We start from the raw sequence: 20,642 nt of genomic DNA on the forward strand, positions 1-20,642 counted from the left end.
CCCAAAAAAAACAAACGTTTTAGAATTTAAATAAACTTTCTTTTTTGAGTTTAAAGAAAATAAAAAGCATCAAAGCAGAAAAAAAAAGAAAAGTCAAGAAAACAACTATAAACCAATGTGGATTTCTTTTATTTAAAGTACATGTTTTGTTTTTTCATATTTTTTTTATGGTAGTGCACTTCTTCAGGGGCGGTGTTTGGGACGGCTGATTCAGGAAGTGTTTCAAAATAAAAGCATGGCTGGATTCCAAAGTAAAACTCTACAAACCAGCACCAAGAAGAGATTCTTTCCTCAATACCGAAACACCCCACGACTGAAACTTTACCCGCCGCTCTTTAACGTTTCCTCTCTTGTTTTTGACTGGATGAGACTGATCACATGACATTTTGACAAAAACAAGCCGTAAAAAATAAAACAAGGGGCTGACAGTACCAAACTTTACCTTCAGTAGAAAGTTAAAGGCTAACATCACAAACGACTAGCAGTTTTCTGAAGGTATTGCACATTTACTTTAAAAATAAAAACCATTCCCACACAGATGAAACAAAAACAAACAAGACATAATTTCCTTTCTTCTAACATGACGTATATATAATTTACAAAAGTAGAAGTCTGCTGAAAATGACAAAAAGTACACATTCAAATAAATAAATAATGGAATTTGTTATTCACACGTCTTCAAAATTCTGCAGGTGACTTAATATTTGTGAGAACTGGCAGAATTTCAGCATGAGGTAGTTCATCAAAGCAGGTTAAAGAGGAAACGCACGCAGATGAGACTCCAGAGACGGACAAACCAAATCAATTCAAAGCTAAAGGCATGCTGGGAAAAATTAAGAGCACTTTAAAACACCCTTAACTGGTCTACAAATGAATGTTCAGTTGCCCCGTCCATGCTTTTTACCCCACCAAAGGTCAGTTAGTGAGGGGCCTCTCACTTTAAATGTCCTAAATTACAATTTTTGCTGTTTTTTTGTTTTTCCCAACATTTTTTACATGAATCTCAGTTTTTAACTCGTTAAAACTTCAGGGAAAAAAAAAAAAAGAATTTTCTACGTTTTAGGTTTTCCGAGAACAAATCAACAGACTGAGCCACCAAATTAACTCATGAATGTAGATAATTTGATACCTGATCATGTTAGCCTTCCTAATGCTAGTGTGCCGATATGCAAAAAGCTCATTTACACAGTAAAAACACTAAAAACATTAAACGTATGAACAGTCTTCTGTGTGCTGAAGAAGAAAAGTTAGAAGCTTTTACTTTGGCGGTTTGAGATGTTTGATAATGATGTCAGCGCAGAGAGCAGTTTGCTATTCAAAACTGTGCGTTCTATTATTGCTAGTCTAAAAAGTAAACCGTTCACTTTAGGTTTTGTGAGTACGAGACGCTAAATGTCAGAGCTAACGGTTAACTTTGAATGAACGGAAGCTGGCAGCAAAGGTTTTAGGGTTTATCAATGGAAACGAAGAACAATGCAAATATTGGCAAAACAAGAATATAGGCTAGCATCCTTTCCATCGACTATATGTGGGAACTGGAGCGAGTGAGTGTGCCGTCACCCAAGACTATTTACTTCCTGTCCCAAACAAATGAAGTCATGTTGGAGCCACACGTCGTCGGTAAGCAAAGTCTATGGGGTTTTGAGGGTACCTCCCCTTTGGAACGTCAGAGGGGCGGGGTCACTCAGTCCAGTTCTCATATAGAGTCAATGGTCGTTTCTTGCGCAGATTAATAGCTGTGTGGCTAAACGAATCACAGATTCTCCTGTTCTGTGCTCGGACCAGAGCCTTTCTGTGTGGCCAACAACATGAACTTGTTCAAAAACTGCCCCCTGGGGGGGCATTATTGCATAATGCTCCATACAACACCTATGTTGACGGTTGTAACAGTGCAAAATTTAAAAAAGAATTACAATTAGTTTAGCATGTAGCTGCACATAAAACAGAATAATGTGAGATTTAAGAATATAAAGTGGAAAAAAAAAGGCCCATCGTGGCGCCGGCGAGCTCATCAGTTTGCCAACTCGTCTCGTGAAAATTAACCTTAATTTCTGAAACTGAAGCTGAATTTCTGAAGCTGTGAAAGCGACATCTGTTATAAACCAGCAAAAGGCTGTGAAACCCATGACTTTTATTCTAAAAAATTAAAGTCGTCTTGATTGGGTTTTAATTTTTTAATCAAAGATTTAGTCAATTCTGCAACTATTGGTTACTTAATATTTAAATATGTACTTTAAAGTCATCATAATGGTTATGTTCTTTGGAGTCATTTAGCTGAGTGTTCATTGTCCAATCAGGATATTCAGTGTTAACTACAAAAAAACAAAAGTCAAATTTTTGTCGAGTTTAAAAAAGAAAATATGAATCTTGCAAACATTTCATAGCAGCTGATTCTAAGAAATTCATTATTGCCACAAAGTTTAAATTAAAAAAAATCATAGTAGTCTGGATATCAATTCAGAATATTAATTTTAATGAGGTTGTTTTCTTTCATTTTAGCTTTTACTTTGATGAAAAACCTTTCTTTAAATGGTCTTTTATTCTGAAATGCCTCATAAATGCTAAAGCACCTCAGCCTCATCGCTTCTTCTTTCCTGGCAGGACAGAGATGATGAAAACCAAAACAAGTAGAAAAATATATCACACACATCTGAGAGAACTACCATCCCCAACACAACAAGAACACAACAAAAAACACAACAAGAAACAGGAGCCCTGCAGCCGCCGGCATCCCAAACCAAGATAAACAGGCACTTTTCCAAACCAAACCCAATTCCAACACCACTTATTGCAAACAGGAACCAAAGCGGGGTTCGGCCTGCTCTGAAAAATTCCCTTTTCACGTCCCACACCACACTTTCCACACGCCGCCTCCTTTACAGTTCCCAACTGGACTTCCCATCATTCCCTAAAAACTTCCCAAAAGGAGCGAAAACCGCTCCGCCTTTTACCGAAACTTTCTCAAACCGCGCAAAATCGCTGCACATGACGGCAGAAGAGCGTCAGTAACTCGCCCCGCAGAACCGTTCTGTTATCCCAACGACAAAATCAATACTTTATAAAACAGGAAGTGAAAAAAATAACAAAAAATATAAATCTCTCATAAAAACGACTTTTTTTTTTTTTACAATCCAGGAAGAAGTAGATACTCAAAAAAAAACCTAAATGATTTTACGTTAGATTATGTCAGATTAAAAGAAAAAAAAGATAAAAAAGTTCAAAGAGGCTTCAATGGCTCCTCCCCCCAAACTTAAAGATTATTCTACCATTTAATGTGTACGTGCATTTTATATGGCAAACCGTAGAAGCAGTAGCTGAAGTGAGAAAAACGATGATTTTGACAGAAAAAGAAATCACATTTTAGAGATTCATCTTTAAACCTTCCCTGGAGCCTGAGTGACGGTGGAGACGGCGGTCGACCATCGTCTCAGCTTCCGGGGGAAAAGACCAAACTCAGCAATAAATACCAGCTAGACTGTCCTCACAATCCAGTCAGAACGCTACTCTACTTCAGATCAGCATGGAGAGGAGGCAAACACGAGGGGCGGGGGCAGAAGTCAGCTGGGGGAGGGTCCACGGTGTAGCGGGGGGGTGTGGCCCAGCTCCGGGGAAGAGGAGGTGGAGGTGACCGTCGTCAGCAGCAGTCCACCGGGCCGGAGGCCGAGGCGGCCGCCACGCCGGCCTCCAGGCCGCTGTCAGGCAGGGGCGGGTCGGACGGGTGGTTCTTCGGGGGGCTGCTGCTCACTGCTGCACCTGTGCTATGAGAGATTCCAGAGCGTTAATATCTGATGGGGGCTGCAACGTTTCACTGCGCGTCAAACTCTCGCTTGTTCGTGAATCCGCCGCTCCGTCTGAATGTGGGAGGAGCTACCGTGAACAGGGCTTTAGCCTCGTTGCTACATCAAGGAGACACGGACAACGTTGAGATCAGGTTTGTTTCTTTTAAAGGCTGTTCAAAAGCATCGGTGACATCATTCAAAGATTCTTTTAGTACGGTGAGCTTCACCGTGTCCTGCAGGAGACGCGTCTGACCGACGCCGCACGCCGAATATGAGGTCATCTATTTAACGAAGTTCAAATCTAATGTGAGCAACGATTATTTATGAATCCGCTGTCTTCTGAAGATAAAAAAGTTGATGGTTTATTTAAAAAATTACTTTTTTTTTGGCAAAAATTGTTCCGACGCAATGCATTGTGATCTACATTTGTCAATGTAGTGAGCATCGATGCACATTGGTTTTCCGCCGAGACTTCTGGGAAGTTTCTAGGGCACTGGATTTTGGAATTGTAGATTCGGACGGCACTAGAAAATGGCGTGAGCACTATACAGCTGTAGGGAAGAGTAAACTTAGAGGAACTTTTCATTATTGTCTCCATACAAATGAGAAAAAATATCTAAAAGTTCAGAAGGAGAGCGATCAGACTCTCCTCCAAGTTGGTCTTGGACCCCACCCACTGATTACATCATCAACACGAAGCCCCAACTAGTCGACGTGAAGCGAATTGTTCGCCACCATGTGGATAAAAACTTTGCGCTGCTGCTAGAGCCTCTGACGGCGTCCGTACATCGCCGTGACGTTCGCTCTGACCGTAGCTCAACAGCGATGGAAACACTCACCTATGGAGGCCGACTGACCCCTGACGACGCCGTTCTTTGTCTTTTCCTCCCAGTTCAGCACTTCCTTATAGATCAACTCTGCAATCAGAGCAAATGTGAGCATGAAAAAAAAGATGCAAGTCGGTCGTTTCTGTGGATCACTCGACGTTTCAGTCTTCAGTCTTCTGTTGTTTGACGTCATAAATGTTGGATAATTATAGTATTTCAATCAGAAACGAAGCAGTCCCGCTCCATCACACTGTCGCCACCATGCTTTCCTCTGGCTCAGGTGGTTTCATCTCTACTAGAGACGTTTCAAAACGGAATTTGAATCCACATAGTTCAGTAACGTTTATAGTCTGAGTTAATAACTGACTTCTTAGGTTCTTCTGCTATCAGACACGGTTGTGTTCACACACCGACATCCGTTGAAACATGATAAACTAAGCTAAAAAGGAGCTTTTCCTTACCGAGAAGGGGGGTCTAAGGGCAGGAATGTCCAGTTTAGTCGAGTCTGTTCAGTTTAGAATTTTCCAATTGAGATGAAAAATGTTTCCTATCGGGGACAACGCGAGTTCTCAGCGGAGAACCTCACCTGCTGTCCTCAGACACCTGAGGGGATTTCTTTGGCCTCGCGTGGGAAGTCTTTTACTTTCCAACAAACTTCTACTTGGATGTTTTGATGAAATGAGTTCAGCTTTTTTGAGAACTGAAGACCGTTACCTTTCCATTCCTCCACGGTGTGCTCTCTCTCGTCCAGCTGCTTGTCTGTGATCCCCGGCGGCGGCTTTAAAACAAGAAGAAAATGTGACATTTCAGTCTCTCTTTGCGTTGGAGCACAGATTCAGCCACTTGGCTTAGCAACATCTTAAATAATGAGCAGAAAACGTCAGACTTAGAGAAAATCGGCTGCAGTAAAGCAGCTTTCTCTGCACAAATCTCTCCAGGGAAACTCAAAGACAGAAGTAATCAGCAGCAGAAGTGGTTGTTTCTCAACAAAACCTGGCCTTAATTCTGCAATACATAATGTTTACCGCTGAACCAAACAGGTACTTTTTAGAAAAACTGGATCATTATTGGTTTTTCTTAAACCTTTAGAAAGCTTATAAAATGTTCTTTTGGAAACCTTTTTGCTGCACTTAAAAGGTAAGAAAAGTTACAACTACATGGAATTATTTGATCATTAGTGATATTTTTTAAGCAGTAAATATATATTTTATATATATATTTTCTTTCAAAGTAGCTGAAAGGTTTTAGTTTTCCTCTCTGGAGACGTGTGCGATTTAAGGTTTCCCAGAAATCCCTCTGTTGGTCACCAGGAGCAATAAATCGGCAATATTCTATCAGACGATGCGACGGACTGAACCGTATACATCATATTATAGAAAAACTACGTTTTCTTCTTTTGGAGGCTAAAGGTTTTTGTGGATTTTAGACAAAAAAAAAAAAAAAGAAAGTTTCTTCAGAAGTTCATGAATGCAATGGTTAAAAAAAAGTCTCCTATTCTAGTAGAATACAGTTATGACTACTGCTTTTGTTTATTTTTACTTTATTTGGGGGAGTTTTGTGTTTGATCTTAAAGCTAGGGGGTTAAGGCTTTAGGGTTAGGATCTAGTTCAGGTTAGTGCTAGAAACCGAGGACTGGGGGGTCAGGGAGGACCCTCGGGGGCCAAAGATCCGTAATCCGGTCCCCGTTTCTGCTGTTTCTCTGGGTGTAGAGGTCGTTTTCCTTCACGTCTTTAACCTGACAGGCTTTTTCACCGGTCAGACACTTGGAGGACGTCCAGAAAAGACAAAGCGTTCTCACCGCTTCCACTTCAGACGGGTCGTACCACACGTTGATGTAGGGGTGCTGCAGAGCCTCGTCCACAGAGATCCGTTTGGAAGCGTCGATTACCAGCATCTTTGATAGGAGGTCTCGCGCTTGGCTCGCTGAAACATTGGAGTGGGATTGAACTGGTCTGGTTTTAGTCAGTTTGGAGCTTGGCGAGTCAGCAGAGCGTGACGCCGCGGCGGCGTTCTTACCTTTCAACTTGTTGTGTTCAGAGTCTGCGGGAAACAAAACGTCGGGGAAGAGCTTCTCAAAACTGAAGCCGGCGTAACGCGGCCGGTTCTCCACGTAGTTCCTCACCGACTGATTGAGCTTCATCAGGAATTCCTGAGACGGCGTTCCCAGCTGCTCGATCACTTTGTTCCACTGATCGATATCTTAAAGGTTATGGGGTTAAGAGAAGCACCGGGGCTGGACGGGTAGCTCAACTTTAACAACGCTTCAGAATTGCAGCCTAAACGTCTGGATTCAAAAATAACAGTTCGAAAAAGACAAAAAGGTTCTTTTGAAGAAATATTCACAGAAACCATTTTCACTGAAAGATTATCCCCGTCATTTATCAACAATTCTGTGATAAAACTCCATCTGTACCTTAAACCAACGCAGACAGAAACAAAAATGTTCCAAGCATGCAGCGGCACGATCAAGATCACACAAAGCTAGACTGACGGACATTTACATGCACATGTGAGACATCCAAGGAAGCTTGTCGACATCTTTATCCTACATCTACAAATCTGGTTTATTATCGCCGCCTATAAACTCGACAATAGTTTATGTAAGCAAATGATGAAGAGGAGAGCCTGTCTTCAGCTCATTTAGAGAGCATGAAGCCTTCATCAGACTTTAAAAACAAACTTTATCAAATGCAAAAACCCATTTAAAAAGCCTGATTTACACCAGACGCAAAAGAAATACAACGTTCATTAATAGACGGGAATGTTTACATCTCCTCCGTCGTGTCCGAGTCCCATCCGTCCCTCTGACTGTGATTTCCATCCATGTGGCCACAAAAATGCAGAGAAAAGGAAAAAGTTCCCATAGCCCTTTCAAAATAAAACCTAATATTTAATTTCTGTGTTTTTAACATGTTCTGGTAGCATTTTTCTGATGATGGAGGACATTTATAAAAGAATTTAAGATTAAAAATGTGTACGAGTATTTCTATAAATCAATGGGCGGGGCCACAAGCTCCCTGCTCCGCCCCATTCTGATGAATCGACACCTGCAGACAAATAGATCCATGAACGTTGTCGTTTTTTTGTTTTGTTTTTTTCCTCATCCGAGCTGGAATCTGGATCCAAACTGTACGGCTGTGAAACTCTGACATTACTAGTGGGTAGTGAGGGGCTGTAAGCTAGCAGTAGAGCAAGTAAACAAAGGGATGATGGGATATCCGCCGAGGCTTACTTTCACAAAAACAGTCCCACCCACAACTCTATTTTCAATGGACTACAGCCGCTCTGCAGAAACTATGTCAGAGAAACTTTGTGTCGAAAAAAAAAGGCATAATTATGAAAACACCACTGGTTGCTAAATTTGGAAACGTAGACGGACTCGAGCGGGATGAACTACTCGACATGGGGGGGGGGGGGGGGACAAACCACTCCCCCAGAAGCCAGAGGGGAGAGAGAGCGGACCATGAGACTCCTCACAAAATACAAGGGAGACGCACTGCAGACGGAGCAGCGTAAATTCAGCCTCAATGTTGGAAACCTAAAGTAAACGAGGATTTCCTGCAGTAGACTTAAGTAATTGCCCCCCCCGCCGCCCCCGCTCTGTATTGACAGGAATATTCCATAAAAGTATTTAAAAATATATATACATTTATTCCCCATCTAGACCAAGATTGTGTGTAAATCCTGACAAAAACTGCCAGCATGAATAAAATGTCAGACAAACAAGGGGGTATGGGGTGGGGGAGGGGGTGGGTGGAGGTCCAACTCAAGGATACGGTCCGTGCCTGGAAACAACACACTACCCCGGACCATTTCGGCCATGATGCAGCCAACAGACCAGACATCAACTGAAAATGAAATGATAACCGTCACATTAGCATGCAGAACTCAAAAAAACAAAAAAACAAACAAACACAACAGTGACGCCATGTTTGTGTGATGCACCATGGGAAAAAAAACTGAAATGCATGCAGAATGAAAGGTTTTCCTTTCTGCTTTGCTTCTCAGGGACGAAACTGTTGAATTCTATTTCAGGTTTAGTTGCAGGAAAGATGCCCGAGTGAAGCTGTGAAGAACAGTCCAAGGTGAAGGCAGATCTGAGAAATAGAACTTCATTAGCTGCAGTTAAAGGGGGGGGGGGCGTTTCTTTGAGAAGAAAATGCCACTGAAAGCAGCTGAAGGATACAATCCCTTCCAGGAAAAAGGATTTTGTGGCGAACCATTTCTGCCATAATGCAGCCCACAGCCCAAATATCCACTAAGAATGTGCAGCATAGGTGGAACAGATGCAACATGTCAGCAGGAAGATCAGTGCTTTAATGTTTAAAATAACATTCAAACGTCTTCCTTTAGTCTATCAGGTCTACGCACGCTCCAGCTAAAAGATCAGAACAAAAAACGTCACAAATTTAAATCTTATCGGAATTAGAAACTTGGGTTTTCTCCGTCCTGCACTGAGTTCCACTTCATTTTTTTGTATTTCCGCACTGATGAAGTCATCGCTATGCCTGAACTTTAGAAGTTCTTCTTTAGAAGAACTTCTGAAGATTAGGACGCCGCCATGTTGGAGCCAGACATCATCAGTAAGCAGTGATTGGTCCAAGTGGCTCTGAGTTTCTATGGCAACCACTTTAAGCGCTTGTTGGAAGGTCCCTACCACTTAAAGGGAGCCACACCAAATCTGTCAAACGATTGGAGCGTTGGATGTTGGCTCCTCCTACTTTTATTGACGCATCTGATATTACCATATTATCAAGAAGACGTTAAGAGTAAGAATGTTTATTCTGACCAACAGAATGACTGAATAATATATTATAATATATATCTCTCCAACTTTTCAAACTAAAACCCAAACTATTGAATAAAACCTGCATATTCTGCTTCAGATTGGCCTTGAAAGCACTGTACATACTTGTTTTATTTGACTATTTATCTGTTGTGAGCTTTTCTGTTTGATGGGTACCAGACAACAGAATGTTTCCTGAAGGGTATGAACAAACCATCCATCCACTTAGACAAAGAAGTCTTGTTTTTTTACCCTTTTTTCATGAACAGTTTGGAAAAATATTCAAAATGATCAACTTTTGTCCGTTAAGAGAGGCAATGAAGCGTTTACTCAGGAGTTTGTCGAAGACCCGCCTGGCGGACAGATCGACCAGCATCGACGTTAAAAGCCTGATGCGTCGGCTGCAGCCGGACAAACATCAAACAGGCTGAAGCTCTGCTCGCCACCGCAAAGCGCCACAAGCCACGCCCCCCTACAGGAACCCTTACAGTGTTTGGGGAAACCTGGAGACATGCAGCAGGCCAGGCCAGGCCAGGCCAGTCCAGGTCGAGTCAGGCCAGGCGCTAGCTCGTATCTGCTCCACTCACCGTTGGCCTGGTAGCCCATGCCCAGGATGACCTCGGGGGCTCGGTAGTAACGGGTCACCACGTAGGGCGTCATGTGGAGACCGGTGGCGGCTGTCCTCGCCAGACCAAAGTCCAGGATCTTCAGTGTGCAGTCCGACTTTACCACGATGTTACTGGGCTTTAGGTCCTGAGCAGAAACACGGGTCACATGACAGAACATCCCAGCAACACATTCAGACTCTATGGAGTCCCGAGTGAGCGGATGGTTCTGATGCTCATCAGATTCAAGAATATAGACGATGATACATTAAACATCTGTCATTTGAGAGAGACAAAAGGAATTTAAATAATTGTTTTTGCAAGTCATCCAAAATATCCTCAGAACACAGACATTATAAACATTATAAACAGCTTTTGTAAAATGTTCATATTTATTAGGTTCCTTCATCATATTTGCCATGATAAAAAAAGAAAAAAGTAGTGAACATGTGTCCGAATCTCTGTAAATTCCAGGTTTTTAGCGGTTACAGAAGGAATTTCGACACAATCTCAGTTTTTTTCCAAAAGGAGTTCTTAATTGCTTGAATGCTATGGAACATTCAATCTTTTTCTTTATGATAGTATCTTCCGCCATTTTTCTTTTTTTCCGCTAACTCCTACAATTTTTCTGCTATTTTTAACATTCAACTATTCAAATGTTCAGCTCTTTCAGCTTTTCCCAGCTGTGACTTTTGCTTTTTCAAATCCTTGAACTTTTCAAGATATTCAAGGATTTTTGCCTCCATTATGGGGAATCCTTGGTACAGAACTCGCTGGTTCGATTCCCGGCTCTGGCATTTTTTTTTTACAAACCAATCTTTTTTGTTATTGTGCTGTTTTCACTGTATTTATGGTCAACTTTGACCGTTTTTTCCCTTTTGTGCCAATTATAACCCTTTAAGTTTCATTTTCATAGCATCCAACCCTTCACTTTCTTCTGGAAATGCAGCTCCTTTAAGTTAAACTTTTGATTTTGAAAAAGGTAAAAAAAATTCTCTATTGGACCGATTCCTGACATTTCCCGTTTTTATGCAAAGAAGAAAAAGTGTATTTTTGTGTTTAATCCCTTTAACTCGCTGCCTCTCGCGCCCCCATTACCTACCCTGTGTATGATGCCTGCAGAGTGCAGGTGTTTGATTCCACACAGCATCTGGTAGAGCAGGTAGGACAGCCGCTCGTGGTCCAGCTCCATCTGGATCACCTGACACAGGTTGGCATCCATCAGCTCCATCACCAGATACCTGCAGGGGGGTTAGAGTGAGTCCGGACCCATCATGTCATCTGTTAGATGTGGGCTAGGAGATGCTGCAGGCACACTGCTGGTCTCACAGCATCTCACAGACACTCGAGGAGTAGCGGCGCTCTTCGTCCCGTAATGCTGCCGCCTTACATCTCACGTTTGTTTGGTTTCGACAGAGACGGGAGTTTTCCTGGAAATGCTCTATGCGCTCCAAAGAATGTGGTGACTGCTAAAAAATGTGCTGTCAAGTCGGGTTTGCTCAAAGGTTTCAGAGGGAAGCGCGCACGTATCCAAGAATAGAAACATGCAGGCAAACAGGCTCCTCCCACTGCGTTGGTCCGGCAGCCCTCCGGCGATGATTGTCCAGCTTCCTCTTTAGCTCCAATCAGGCAGACGGAGCAGAAACGAACTCCGTGCCTCTAGAGGACCACGTTATTCGTTCCAGTCACTCTCTGAAGTTTTTACCTCTGGTTTTACGGGCTGACAGGTTCAAAACTGACAGGTTGAAAGAGAAAGCGTAAAATGAACACAGGAGGTTTTTATTCAACCAAACTAAATATTCATGAAAGTAGAAACGCTACATTTAAGTTCCAGGATGCTGAAACAATCAGAACGGTTTTCCTTTGGGCTTGAAGAAGTCGTCTACTGCAGAGGAGCTTCAACATTCTACTTTTTTCACCTCATCATTTTTCCCACATTTAAATCAGGAGTTTGTTTAACTTGACTCCTTTCCCTGAAATCTTCCACCTCCACAAACCAGTGGAGCTTGAGGTCCTTGTGATACTCACACGTCCTGGAAATCCTCCAGAGTCTTCTGCGGCGTGAAAACGTTCAACAGCCCGATGATCTGCAGAACAAAAGTCCAGTTAGAGCCTTCAAAGCAGACGCAACGGTTCCACTGAAAGGCTCAGCAGTCAGAAAGGCCAGACTCCTCGTGGGTTTGCTGCATCACATCTGGATCAGAACCAGAATGTTGGAGTTCAAAGACAAAGCGGGAGATCAGAAAACATTGTTCATGACACTAGATGGGACCCGGACTGTCAGTCTTGGTGCCACTGGGTCAGAGCGCCTTCTTTGATACAGCAGATCCCAGTATTTCATGAAGCAGGCTGAGAGGCTCAGGCCTTTCTGATCCTGTTCTTAAGTTCTACCTTTGGTCATCTTTTGATCTGTTCCCTGTGGTCTTTGAATTGAATTTGAATTGATGCCATTTTTAGCCCAAAAACAAACAAAAAAAATCCTAAAAAACCTGTGTGGTTTTTTAGGATATAGTTTCTGAAGAGCAGCAGGAAATAATTAGAAATTCCCCCCCTGAGTTGTAGGCGGGACTGTTGGCCTTTCCATCCCCAGTAATGAGAGCTCTCTGTTTCCTCTCTCTCCCGCTAGCTTACAGCCCCTCACATCCCCCAAACCTAACATTACTGGGGCAACAAAAATGGCAGCAATAAATCACCAAAAACACAGTTTTAATCAGACTGGGACCATTATATGGTTCTATTCCTATGTAACATTTCAAAGATTTTATATAAGTATGTAGACATGTTCCTCAAAAGTCCATGGAATCAATGGTGGGGTTCCTCAAGGTTCCACTTTAGGCCCACTACTTTAATGTCTGTACGCTGCAACTCGGGGACAGACTTACGCTGATGACACAACTTTACACGACTGTAAGTCCTAATTAGGGCTGGGCGATATGGGCTAAAAATAAAATCTCCAAATGTTTTTTTTTTATTTGATTTCCGATTTTTTTCTGATTTTCCCCCCCTTACTTAAGGAAAGCAATAAGTACAAACGGCAGACAACTTAAAGCAAATTTTGCTTTTATTTAATCAAACGCAAGACAAATGTAGCCCCAATTTCTGGGATGAATAATAAATAAATGAACACACTCTTGGAATCAAAGTTAAGTATAAGATTTTTTCTTCTTCTCAGTCCCTTTTGGACTTGTGTTGTTAATATAATTGTTTTTGTCTTATTTTGTTATTCTGCACTTGTTTTCACTTATCCAAAATAAAAAAGATATTTACTTTCTTAAAGTCCAAGCTGTGTTTAAGTCACACTTTGTAGTCTAGACTTAAGGAGACAAACATTCACCTTGACAGTAGCACCGCTTTCTAAAGGATTAACAATACAGCTCATATCTGGGGTGTAAGGTTTTAATTAAATTATTAAACCCCGTCTTCTCCACGAAGAAGATGCTGAAGCAGTAGGAGTCGCCAGAAATGCATTTTAGACATAAAGTCATGGATAGCAGGGAATTCCTTAGAGCTCAACCAGGACATAAAAATATAACATTTCTCAGAGTGTGAGAATCTTGGGTTGTTGTTTCTGACAGAGTTTAAATTTATTCCACAAATTAAAAAATAACAGAAAGAGGATTTTATCCTCTTAAAAAGCACAGCCAGAGTTCGCCCGTGTCTATCATGCCATCACCAAGGTGCCAATGCATGCTTGTACTTCTAGTAGAATAGATTATTGTAGCCCTGCTATTCCTAGAAGGAGGCCATCAAACCTGAACCGTCCGACATAAAGTGCGTTAATTCGAAGGCCATTAACCCGCTTCTATCATGGTCACTTAGAAAAGAAATAAATATTCAATCAGTGTTAGTACTTTATGTTTATTCGTTTCTTACGTGGTGCGGCACGCTGTCACGGCAACGCGACAACGACACACTTAAGAAACCGAGCTCGTTTTGCACTCCATGTGCTTTTTGTGCACAAAAGAACGGATTTTCCTGCTGCATCCGTCTTCTCCTGACAGAGAACCATACATCTGCAACGGCATGCTTCAGTGCCTTCTCTGCCCTCCAGTGTTGCTTTCAATAATGCTGCAGAAACTGCAACACAATGATCCACAAAACCCAAACTATCCAGCAGAAATCCCACATTGTTCGTGTAATTTTTGTTTGGTTTTATTACAGCTAAAAGGTAATCCTCCTCAAAGAGGAAACAGATCATCTAGTCATCTGATTACCATTATAGTCGTCTGACAGACTTATTCCTAAAAGGATGAAGTCTTATGCAAGAAAAGAAATTAAGCTTATTGTGACAAAACTCTGCAGTTCTGTTGTTATGGTTTCTGTAAAACAAGCAGAAATTCCTGCAAAAGCTGCTTTAGTAGAACCAGTCGTGCTCCTATATATTTACAGTTTTAGTGAAATGGGAATTTTGGAACAGAGTTAGGAACATTCAGCAGTTATGGACCAAAGACAGACTGCAGAGGAAGCAGAAACGGAGAAGAAGCTCTTACGTTCTTGTGGTTGACGCACTTCATGAGCACCAGCTCTCTGTAGGCCCGTTTTGCATGGGTTTGGTTCTGGAAGGGGCGGCTCAGTTTCTTGATGGCGACGTTTTTCTCCAAGTTGTGGTCGTACGCCGAACTGAAGCAGAGAAAGAGGAAGAAACCGTTCGACCGTGTGGATCTCTGCAAACCATGACGCAAAAAACACCTCTAATATTCTCTAAACTGGTCATACAAATAACCAAAAAGGGTTTCTAAACAGTAAAAGTCGGCATAAGTCACATAATCCCTACCAAGATATAACATCTTTATCTTAGAGATCAAACAAAATACATTTTATAGGGCTCTCTAAACTCACCAGACGATTCCCTGTGCTCCAGATCCAATGGGTCTGAGGTTCTGGTAGCGCTTTAAAACCATAAACGTCGAGTCCCCCACGTCTATACTGTAGTACTCCTTCTCACGCTTGTTCCGGTTCATGGTGAAGCCTTAGACCAACGCTTTGGCCGGACATCCAACAGGAGCTCAGCGCTCAAGCCCTGAAGACAACAGATCCGGTTCTATGCAATTCTGGTTCATTTAAACCCATTCTTTCATTGATTCTACGACGGTAAATGTTGGCAGTTCAAATGTCGGAAAGTGGGTTTTAAGGAACAAAACAAGACTTAAGGAGTCGGCACACCAGTCGGGTGGTAACGGAGAAATCAAACCAAAGGAGGACATTTTTCTTCACATCGTTTCTGCAGAAATCTTGAAACCCATCAGCTAAAGAATAAAAGACTGAAAAAAAAAAAATTGTAAAATAATTATGAATATATGCTTAATGAGAACAAAACAAATGCTAAAGTAGGTGAACGCATAGACAGCAGAATATAACTGACTCACGCTGAAACAAATTACTGCAGCTGTTAAAGAAAAAGTCTGAAAACAACCAAAATATTGATTTTTTTTAATAATTACAAAAAAAAAAAAACAGTTACAGCAGAAAAGAAGCAAACACTAAAACAGTCCTGAACATTTATGTAACATGAAAATAAACATTTTAGATGAAAAAAAAAAGAGGAAAAACTGCAACAACAAAAATAGGTAATTGAATTGATGACAAGGAGGACGGGCTGGAAAAGTTGGTTTACTGCATTTCGGGTCACCAACACAATTGTTCTGTTGGCGTAATTGAAGTGCAAAAAGCAGAAAACCCATTAGAAATGGATCTTCATGTAGGTCTTTCAGCACAAACACCAGGCTCTTCTTAAACCTTTCATGAACTCCACCAAGCGTCATTATCTGGAACAATGAAGCAGCACCAGAATGCAGACAGGCCCGCGGTTCAGATGTTAGCGTGACCCGTTTCAAAGCTCAGAAAATCAGCCTCATTAAAGCTTTTTTCACTACACGCATTGCCTGATAAATTCATCACATAGCCCAAAGAAGCTGCGGACTCTGCCACGAGTGGATCCTAGGATGAAGGGATGGAGAGAGGAAGCCAGACTGCATGCTGGGTAAGAAGATGACAAATCATTACTGGGATTTGGAGGTTTGTACTGAGGAGAAGGACTCTGAAAACAGCTGCGAGGCATTCCTCCAGACCAAAGGAAAACAGGTTCCTTCCAGCAGCCTCTTTCTACCTTCTGATCGCCGCTCGCTCCCAAAATACGCTGAACACCAAATCCAAACACCCTCATCTCCCCTCCAGCTTCATCCTTCCTGATCTGAAAAACAGCCACACAGCTGTCAAACATCTGTAGCAGAGCAGAGCCTGAAGACTCTGCTGCCAAATAGAATGAAAAATATCAGAAGAGAACATCTTCAGATCTTCTGCAGGGTTGGACTTGGTCGGTGTGAAGGATGTCGGAGCAGAAACAAGTCGAGTCTTTTTGGAAAAGAAGCAGCTGTTTGGGAGCTCCGCGGATCAGAGGGAATAGAAATGTAGAGAAAACGGATGATCCACAGGAGCTGCTGTTGGCTGGACATGCGTCACAACATCGTCAGGAGGAGCTCCTGCCACCTCCTCCGGCTCCTCCCAGGCTGAGCTTCACCTCCCATCAGGCGAGCGCGGGAATTTCCACTCGCTGCTTCTGGTTTCACTTCCGACTTCAGAAAATTAGGGAGTTTTTATCTGAGCTCTTTACTAACAACAGTAAACTGGTTTTACTGCCAAAAGGAGCTGCACGAGGACGCCGCGGTTTATTTTTACCCGACAGCTGGAATGAAAAATTGTCGTCAAGCTGAGCTTTCCAGGACGCCAAGATTTCATTAGTGGCCGTCGCAGATAAAGCTGCAGGAAAAGGATTCCTTTTTGGAGAAATGCACGCCGTCAGTGACGTTCTGGCTTCATAGATGTTTGCGTGTAAACACGCGTGCTCTCCACGTCAGTGCAGACCACCGGCAGGTCAGGTGAATTAAAACGGAACCAGATCTTTGTGAAGGTGACATTCAGGAGATTTTGGACGACCTGCAGCGCCTTCACCTCAAACAGAGAGGATTCAAATCCCTCCTTTGACAAACGTGCTGACTCAGCATTCAAAGGCCAGGAAAAGGAAACGAGATCTAAATCGGGTGGTTTATTGTTAAACTTGTTTTTTTTCTGGTGCGTTTTCGACCTGAACAAATAAACCCGCTGTAACATCGGATTAGATCTGAAATTTCTCTTAATCCAAAGGATTTCTCACAATGTGAAAGCAAATCAGAACGCAGGCTGATCATTTGATCTAATATTAGTGTAATTATAAACAAAAACTCCAGTGGATGCTTTACATCTTGTTTTTTTATACACTAAAATAGTCTCACATTATCTGTTGCTGCATCCTGTTTCAGCCTTCCAGTTCTTGTTTTTTTTTGGGTTCCGTTTGTTTTCTCTTTCAGCGACTCGGCTGGAGTGGATCAGCTGATCGAAGGGCTGTCATCTGACGTGGATGAGAAAACACGCCGTGTGGGCGGAGTTTGAAGGGCTGCAGGTCATTAACTCAGAAAAAAAATAAACATCAACTACTGTTCCTTCAATCGTTTGTGGTGTCCCGTTTTTCTCTGAAATCCTCAATATCCTTGTCAGCTTTACACATTGCAATCCGTCCAGCCGTTTTACATGGAATCGGGTTTTGGTGGAGGATAATTGGGGGCTCGCCTGGGATCTGAACCTGGGACCTCTCACACCCCAAGCGAGAGCTATACCCCTAGACTGTCCACATGAAATCCAACTCGCATAATATTTTCTAAGGTCAACTTCAAGGTCGCTTTCTGAGTTTCTGCTCAAATAAGAAACTTAATAAATAAATGCATATTTAAGAATGACACTTTCTTAACTTAAAAGGCAAGATTTGGTTGCAAAGAAAACTCTATAAAAAACGTGTGGCTTAAGAGAAAATATCAGAGGAAAAGTTTTTCTCTTTAATGTGGATTTAATTTGTTTTTCCAAAAATAATTTTATGACATAAAGCCACGAGTCTTTTAAAATGACAGCTTTTTTATAAGTATATTTCAGAATTGGAGTAAGGTGTTTTATCCCTTCATTTATTGTGCCGTCAGAGCTTTTCAAACATCAAGACATACATCAGATATTTATTCGCATATCACAGACTGGTGGCTATCAGGATGAGAAGCTTTAATATTACTAATAGGTAAACTTGACTTCATTTTTTCCATCACTTTATAAGCATCACTGGGATCTGATCCCGCTGTTGTTTGGTGCAGGAGTCGGGTTTCTGCAGCTGATGTTCGGGCCGCATGGAACCCCTCAGCAGCGCTGCAGGACCACAGAAGCTTCCCAGCAGATCAATAAAGCACGCGAGGTGCATGCATTTACTGGAAACGAGCGCGCGCGTCCAAACTGAAAAGCCTCGCGCTCCTTTAGCTCAAATCAGCTAAAAGCCTCGAAGACGCAGTTTCGAATGATCTGCTGAGGTGTTTCAGACCCTCAACATTCTCACTTTAAACCGGGGTCAGGACAGGTCTGGGCGACATCCTGCAAACTCACCTGTGACCGGAAGTCGGGGTGAATTAGCGGCTATCACTACAAACAAGCTAGCAGGCTCGGGGGTGTATCTTCACAAGGCGCTGCCTGCTTCCCCAGGGGGTGTTAACACGGGGGTCACCCCTTCCAACACCAAGGTGTTCCTGCTCTCCGGCTGCTAAATAAATTCGCGGCGTGAAACCGGGTTTTAGCTCCGGTGGTGTCGGTGTAGCTCCCGCGGACCCATAAGGCCAAAAACCCCGCTGCTCCGGCAGCTATATAAGTCTACATGTTTTTGTTACAACCCCTCCCCACACACTAACGAGTTTGACCCACATTTGACCGATCCGCCACCCCCCACGAAGATGAAACCAGCCCGTAATGAACGCGGAAAAAGCTCACCCCAGTTCGGCTAACTCCCAGCAGCCACCGTTCGATCCCAGCCGGATAGCTATGCTCGGTTTTTCCAGAGGAAACGCAGCTCCTAAATCCCAGTTTTCCACCGGAAACGCTCCTTTTCCCGTCAGTCTGTTAGTCCAAGGCTTCCGCTGAACACACGTGTGGATTCTACGTAACCTAATCCTGACGCTTCCACGGCACGAGCGGCACTTTCTGCCATTTCACAGCGACGCCGTCCGAACCTTACGATGTTTCGTCGTCAGCGGCAGCAGCAGCGCACGAGCTGCGTTCAACAGCGCCTGCGCGGTTCTCCGAAGCGGAAGTAACGCTTCCGCAACTTTTTCAAACTCCGCCCACAGACGTGATGGTGTTTGTTTGTATGAAGCATTTGAGTTATTTAGAGGTTGATAATTGTATTAATTCAGTAAATCTTTTGCATAATTAACCCTACACACACAGATTTATGGCTATAAATTGAGATTTAATCTGGTTGTTTAAGTAAAATAAACAAATATCATTTAAAATGACACCCTACATCTTTTATATCGTGTTTAAAAGATTGGGCAGAATTGTTCTGGAAATGAACCAGTCGTGTACAGTTTATGGATCAAAAGAGGAGATAACTTTGTGTGTTTTTATTTATTTTTTGTAATGTATTTACATGAATAAACTTAGGACTGATGTTGGAAATTCTATAACTGGAAAACAATCAAACTTTCAGAAAAAGACATACTTTTGGACTGTTGTAATGACAGCACTAACCAGAGGTTTATCTATGTAAAACAACTGATTTTGTTTTAAATATTTTTAGGAAACAGTCAAACTCCAAACCTCTATTTGAACACTTTTTGCATGAATTACTGCAATATAGTAAAATTCTCAAACAGATTAAAACAAGTAAAACCATTTAATTTGAACATTTTCATACTGTACTTTTTTCTTGCTTTGTTTTTGTTGTTTATGGTCTGCATACATTTGTATTTTTTCTTGTTTTTCCCCTAGGCATTTACACTTTTGTTAAATGTATTTTTTAATTAAAAGTTTGTTGAAAAGAAATTCTATCAATGTATTAATATTGCACACAAACACACAAAAATCTCACAAGTAATACAAATACAATATGCACTTTTTTGTTGTCTTGTTGCAGTGATTACTATTGTTTAAGAGTATTGCATTTACTATTTTTTCCCCAATAATTTCGTTTTCTTTTTATTTTCTTTTATTCATTTCTGGGAGCATAGTGGTGCAGTGCTTAGTGCTCTCGCCTCACAGCAAGAAGGCAAGAAGGTTCAAGTCCTGGTTATGCCATTTTCCTTTATCAATATTTAAAAAAGCCTTTAAAGTGGGAGGGAGGGGCTCAGTCGTGTTTGAAAGTGTTGCCAACGAAAACATTTTATTTGAATTTAAAATCATGTTAATTTTATTGTTTTCTTTGCTTTGAGAAGAGTTGTATTGATGATTTTATAATTCCTTTTAAATGTTGATATCAACAGAAATTGTTGGGTAAGTGGGGGCCAAAACTTTTTGTTGTCCCCTTTAGCTCCGCCCCTGGATGAAAGTAAATAGACCCTAAAATTCCAGATTCATGTTTTACCATTTACTGTTTTTTTTATCAGCACTGATAAATGTTTTCAAATCCTTTACCTTCATTATTGCTTGTTCTCTGACTTTTCCAACACACATCAGCTGATTATTGTAATGTTGAAGTTTATAAATTTCTGCTATGAAAAGAAATTCTCTGCAGTTAACAGACAGGTGACGTCCTGCAGACAGAGGGGCAGGTGAAGCATTGCTGCAGTTAAAACGTCAGATTAACAAT

At 41.9% G+C, this 20,642-nt stretch overlaps 1 protein-coding gene across 11 annotated transcripts; it reads right to left on the reverse strand.

Annotated features, from left to right (window-relative positions):
* Window positions 1-113: 113 nt before the first annotated feature.
* mapk8b (mitogen-activated protein kinase 8b) lies at window positions 114-19,186 on the reverse strand. Of its 11 annotated transcripts, none has more exons than XM_078937565.1 (13): window positions 18,449-18,617; window positions 15,161-15,258; window positions 14,837-15,017; window positions 14,488-14,617; window positions 12,026-12,084; window positions 11,100-11,238; window positions 9,980-10,145; window positions 8,383-8,454; window positions 6,623-6,805; window positions 6,405-6,529; window positions 5,321-5,384; window positions 4,619-4,696; window positions 114-3,758 (listed from the first exon to the last, which is right to left on the reverse strand). In XM_078937565.1, the coding sequence occupies exons 3-13, from the start codon at window positions 14,956-14,958 to the stop codon at window positions 3,742-3,744; spliced, it is 1,155 nt and encodes a 384-aa protein (XP_078793691.1). In that variant the 5' UTR covers window positions 14,959-15,017; window positions 15,161-15,258; window positions 18,449-18,617; the 3' UTR covers window positions 114-3,741. The 11 variants fall into 11 exon arrangements, with proteins under 11 accessions (XP_078793691.1, XP_078793687.1, XP_023805587.1 ...); XM_078937561.1 differs by having other exon boundaries at window positions 114-3,753; window positions 6,405-6,553; XM_023949819.2 differs by lacking the exons at window positions 15,161-15,258; window positions 18,449-18,617 and adding an exon at window positions 18,827-19,186.
* Window positions 19,187-20,642: the final 1,456 nt, after the last annotated feature.

Source organism: Oryzias latipes, chromosome 19, assembly GCF_053564925.1.
Source record: "Oryzias latipes strain Hd-rR chromosome 19, Olatipes_Hd-rR_3.1".
In the NCBI taxonomy this organism is placed as follows: domain Eukaryota; kingdom Metazoa; phylum Chordata; class Actinopteri; order Beloniformes; family Adrianichthyidae; genus Oryzias; species Oryzias latipes.

Excerpts from the sequence above, each read along its gene's own strand:
- mapk8b (XM_011487823.4), bottom strand. The coding sequence starts at position 14,958 with ATGAACCGGAACAAGCGTGAGAAGGAGTACTACAGTATAGACGTGGGG. Across the intron at positions 8,455-9,979 it reads CATGGGCTACCAGGCCAACG|TTGATGTCTGGTCTGTTGGC; the intron begins GTGAGTGGAGCA and ends TTTCATTTTCAG. Across the intron at positions 6,554-6,622 it reads TGAACACAACAAGTTGAAAG|TTCAATCCCACTCCAATGTT; the intron begins GTAAGAACGCCG and ends AAACCAGACCAG.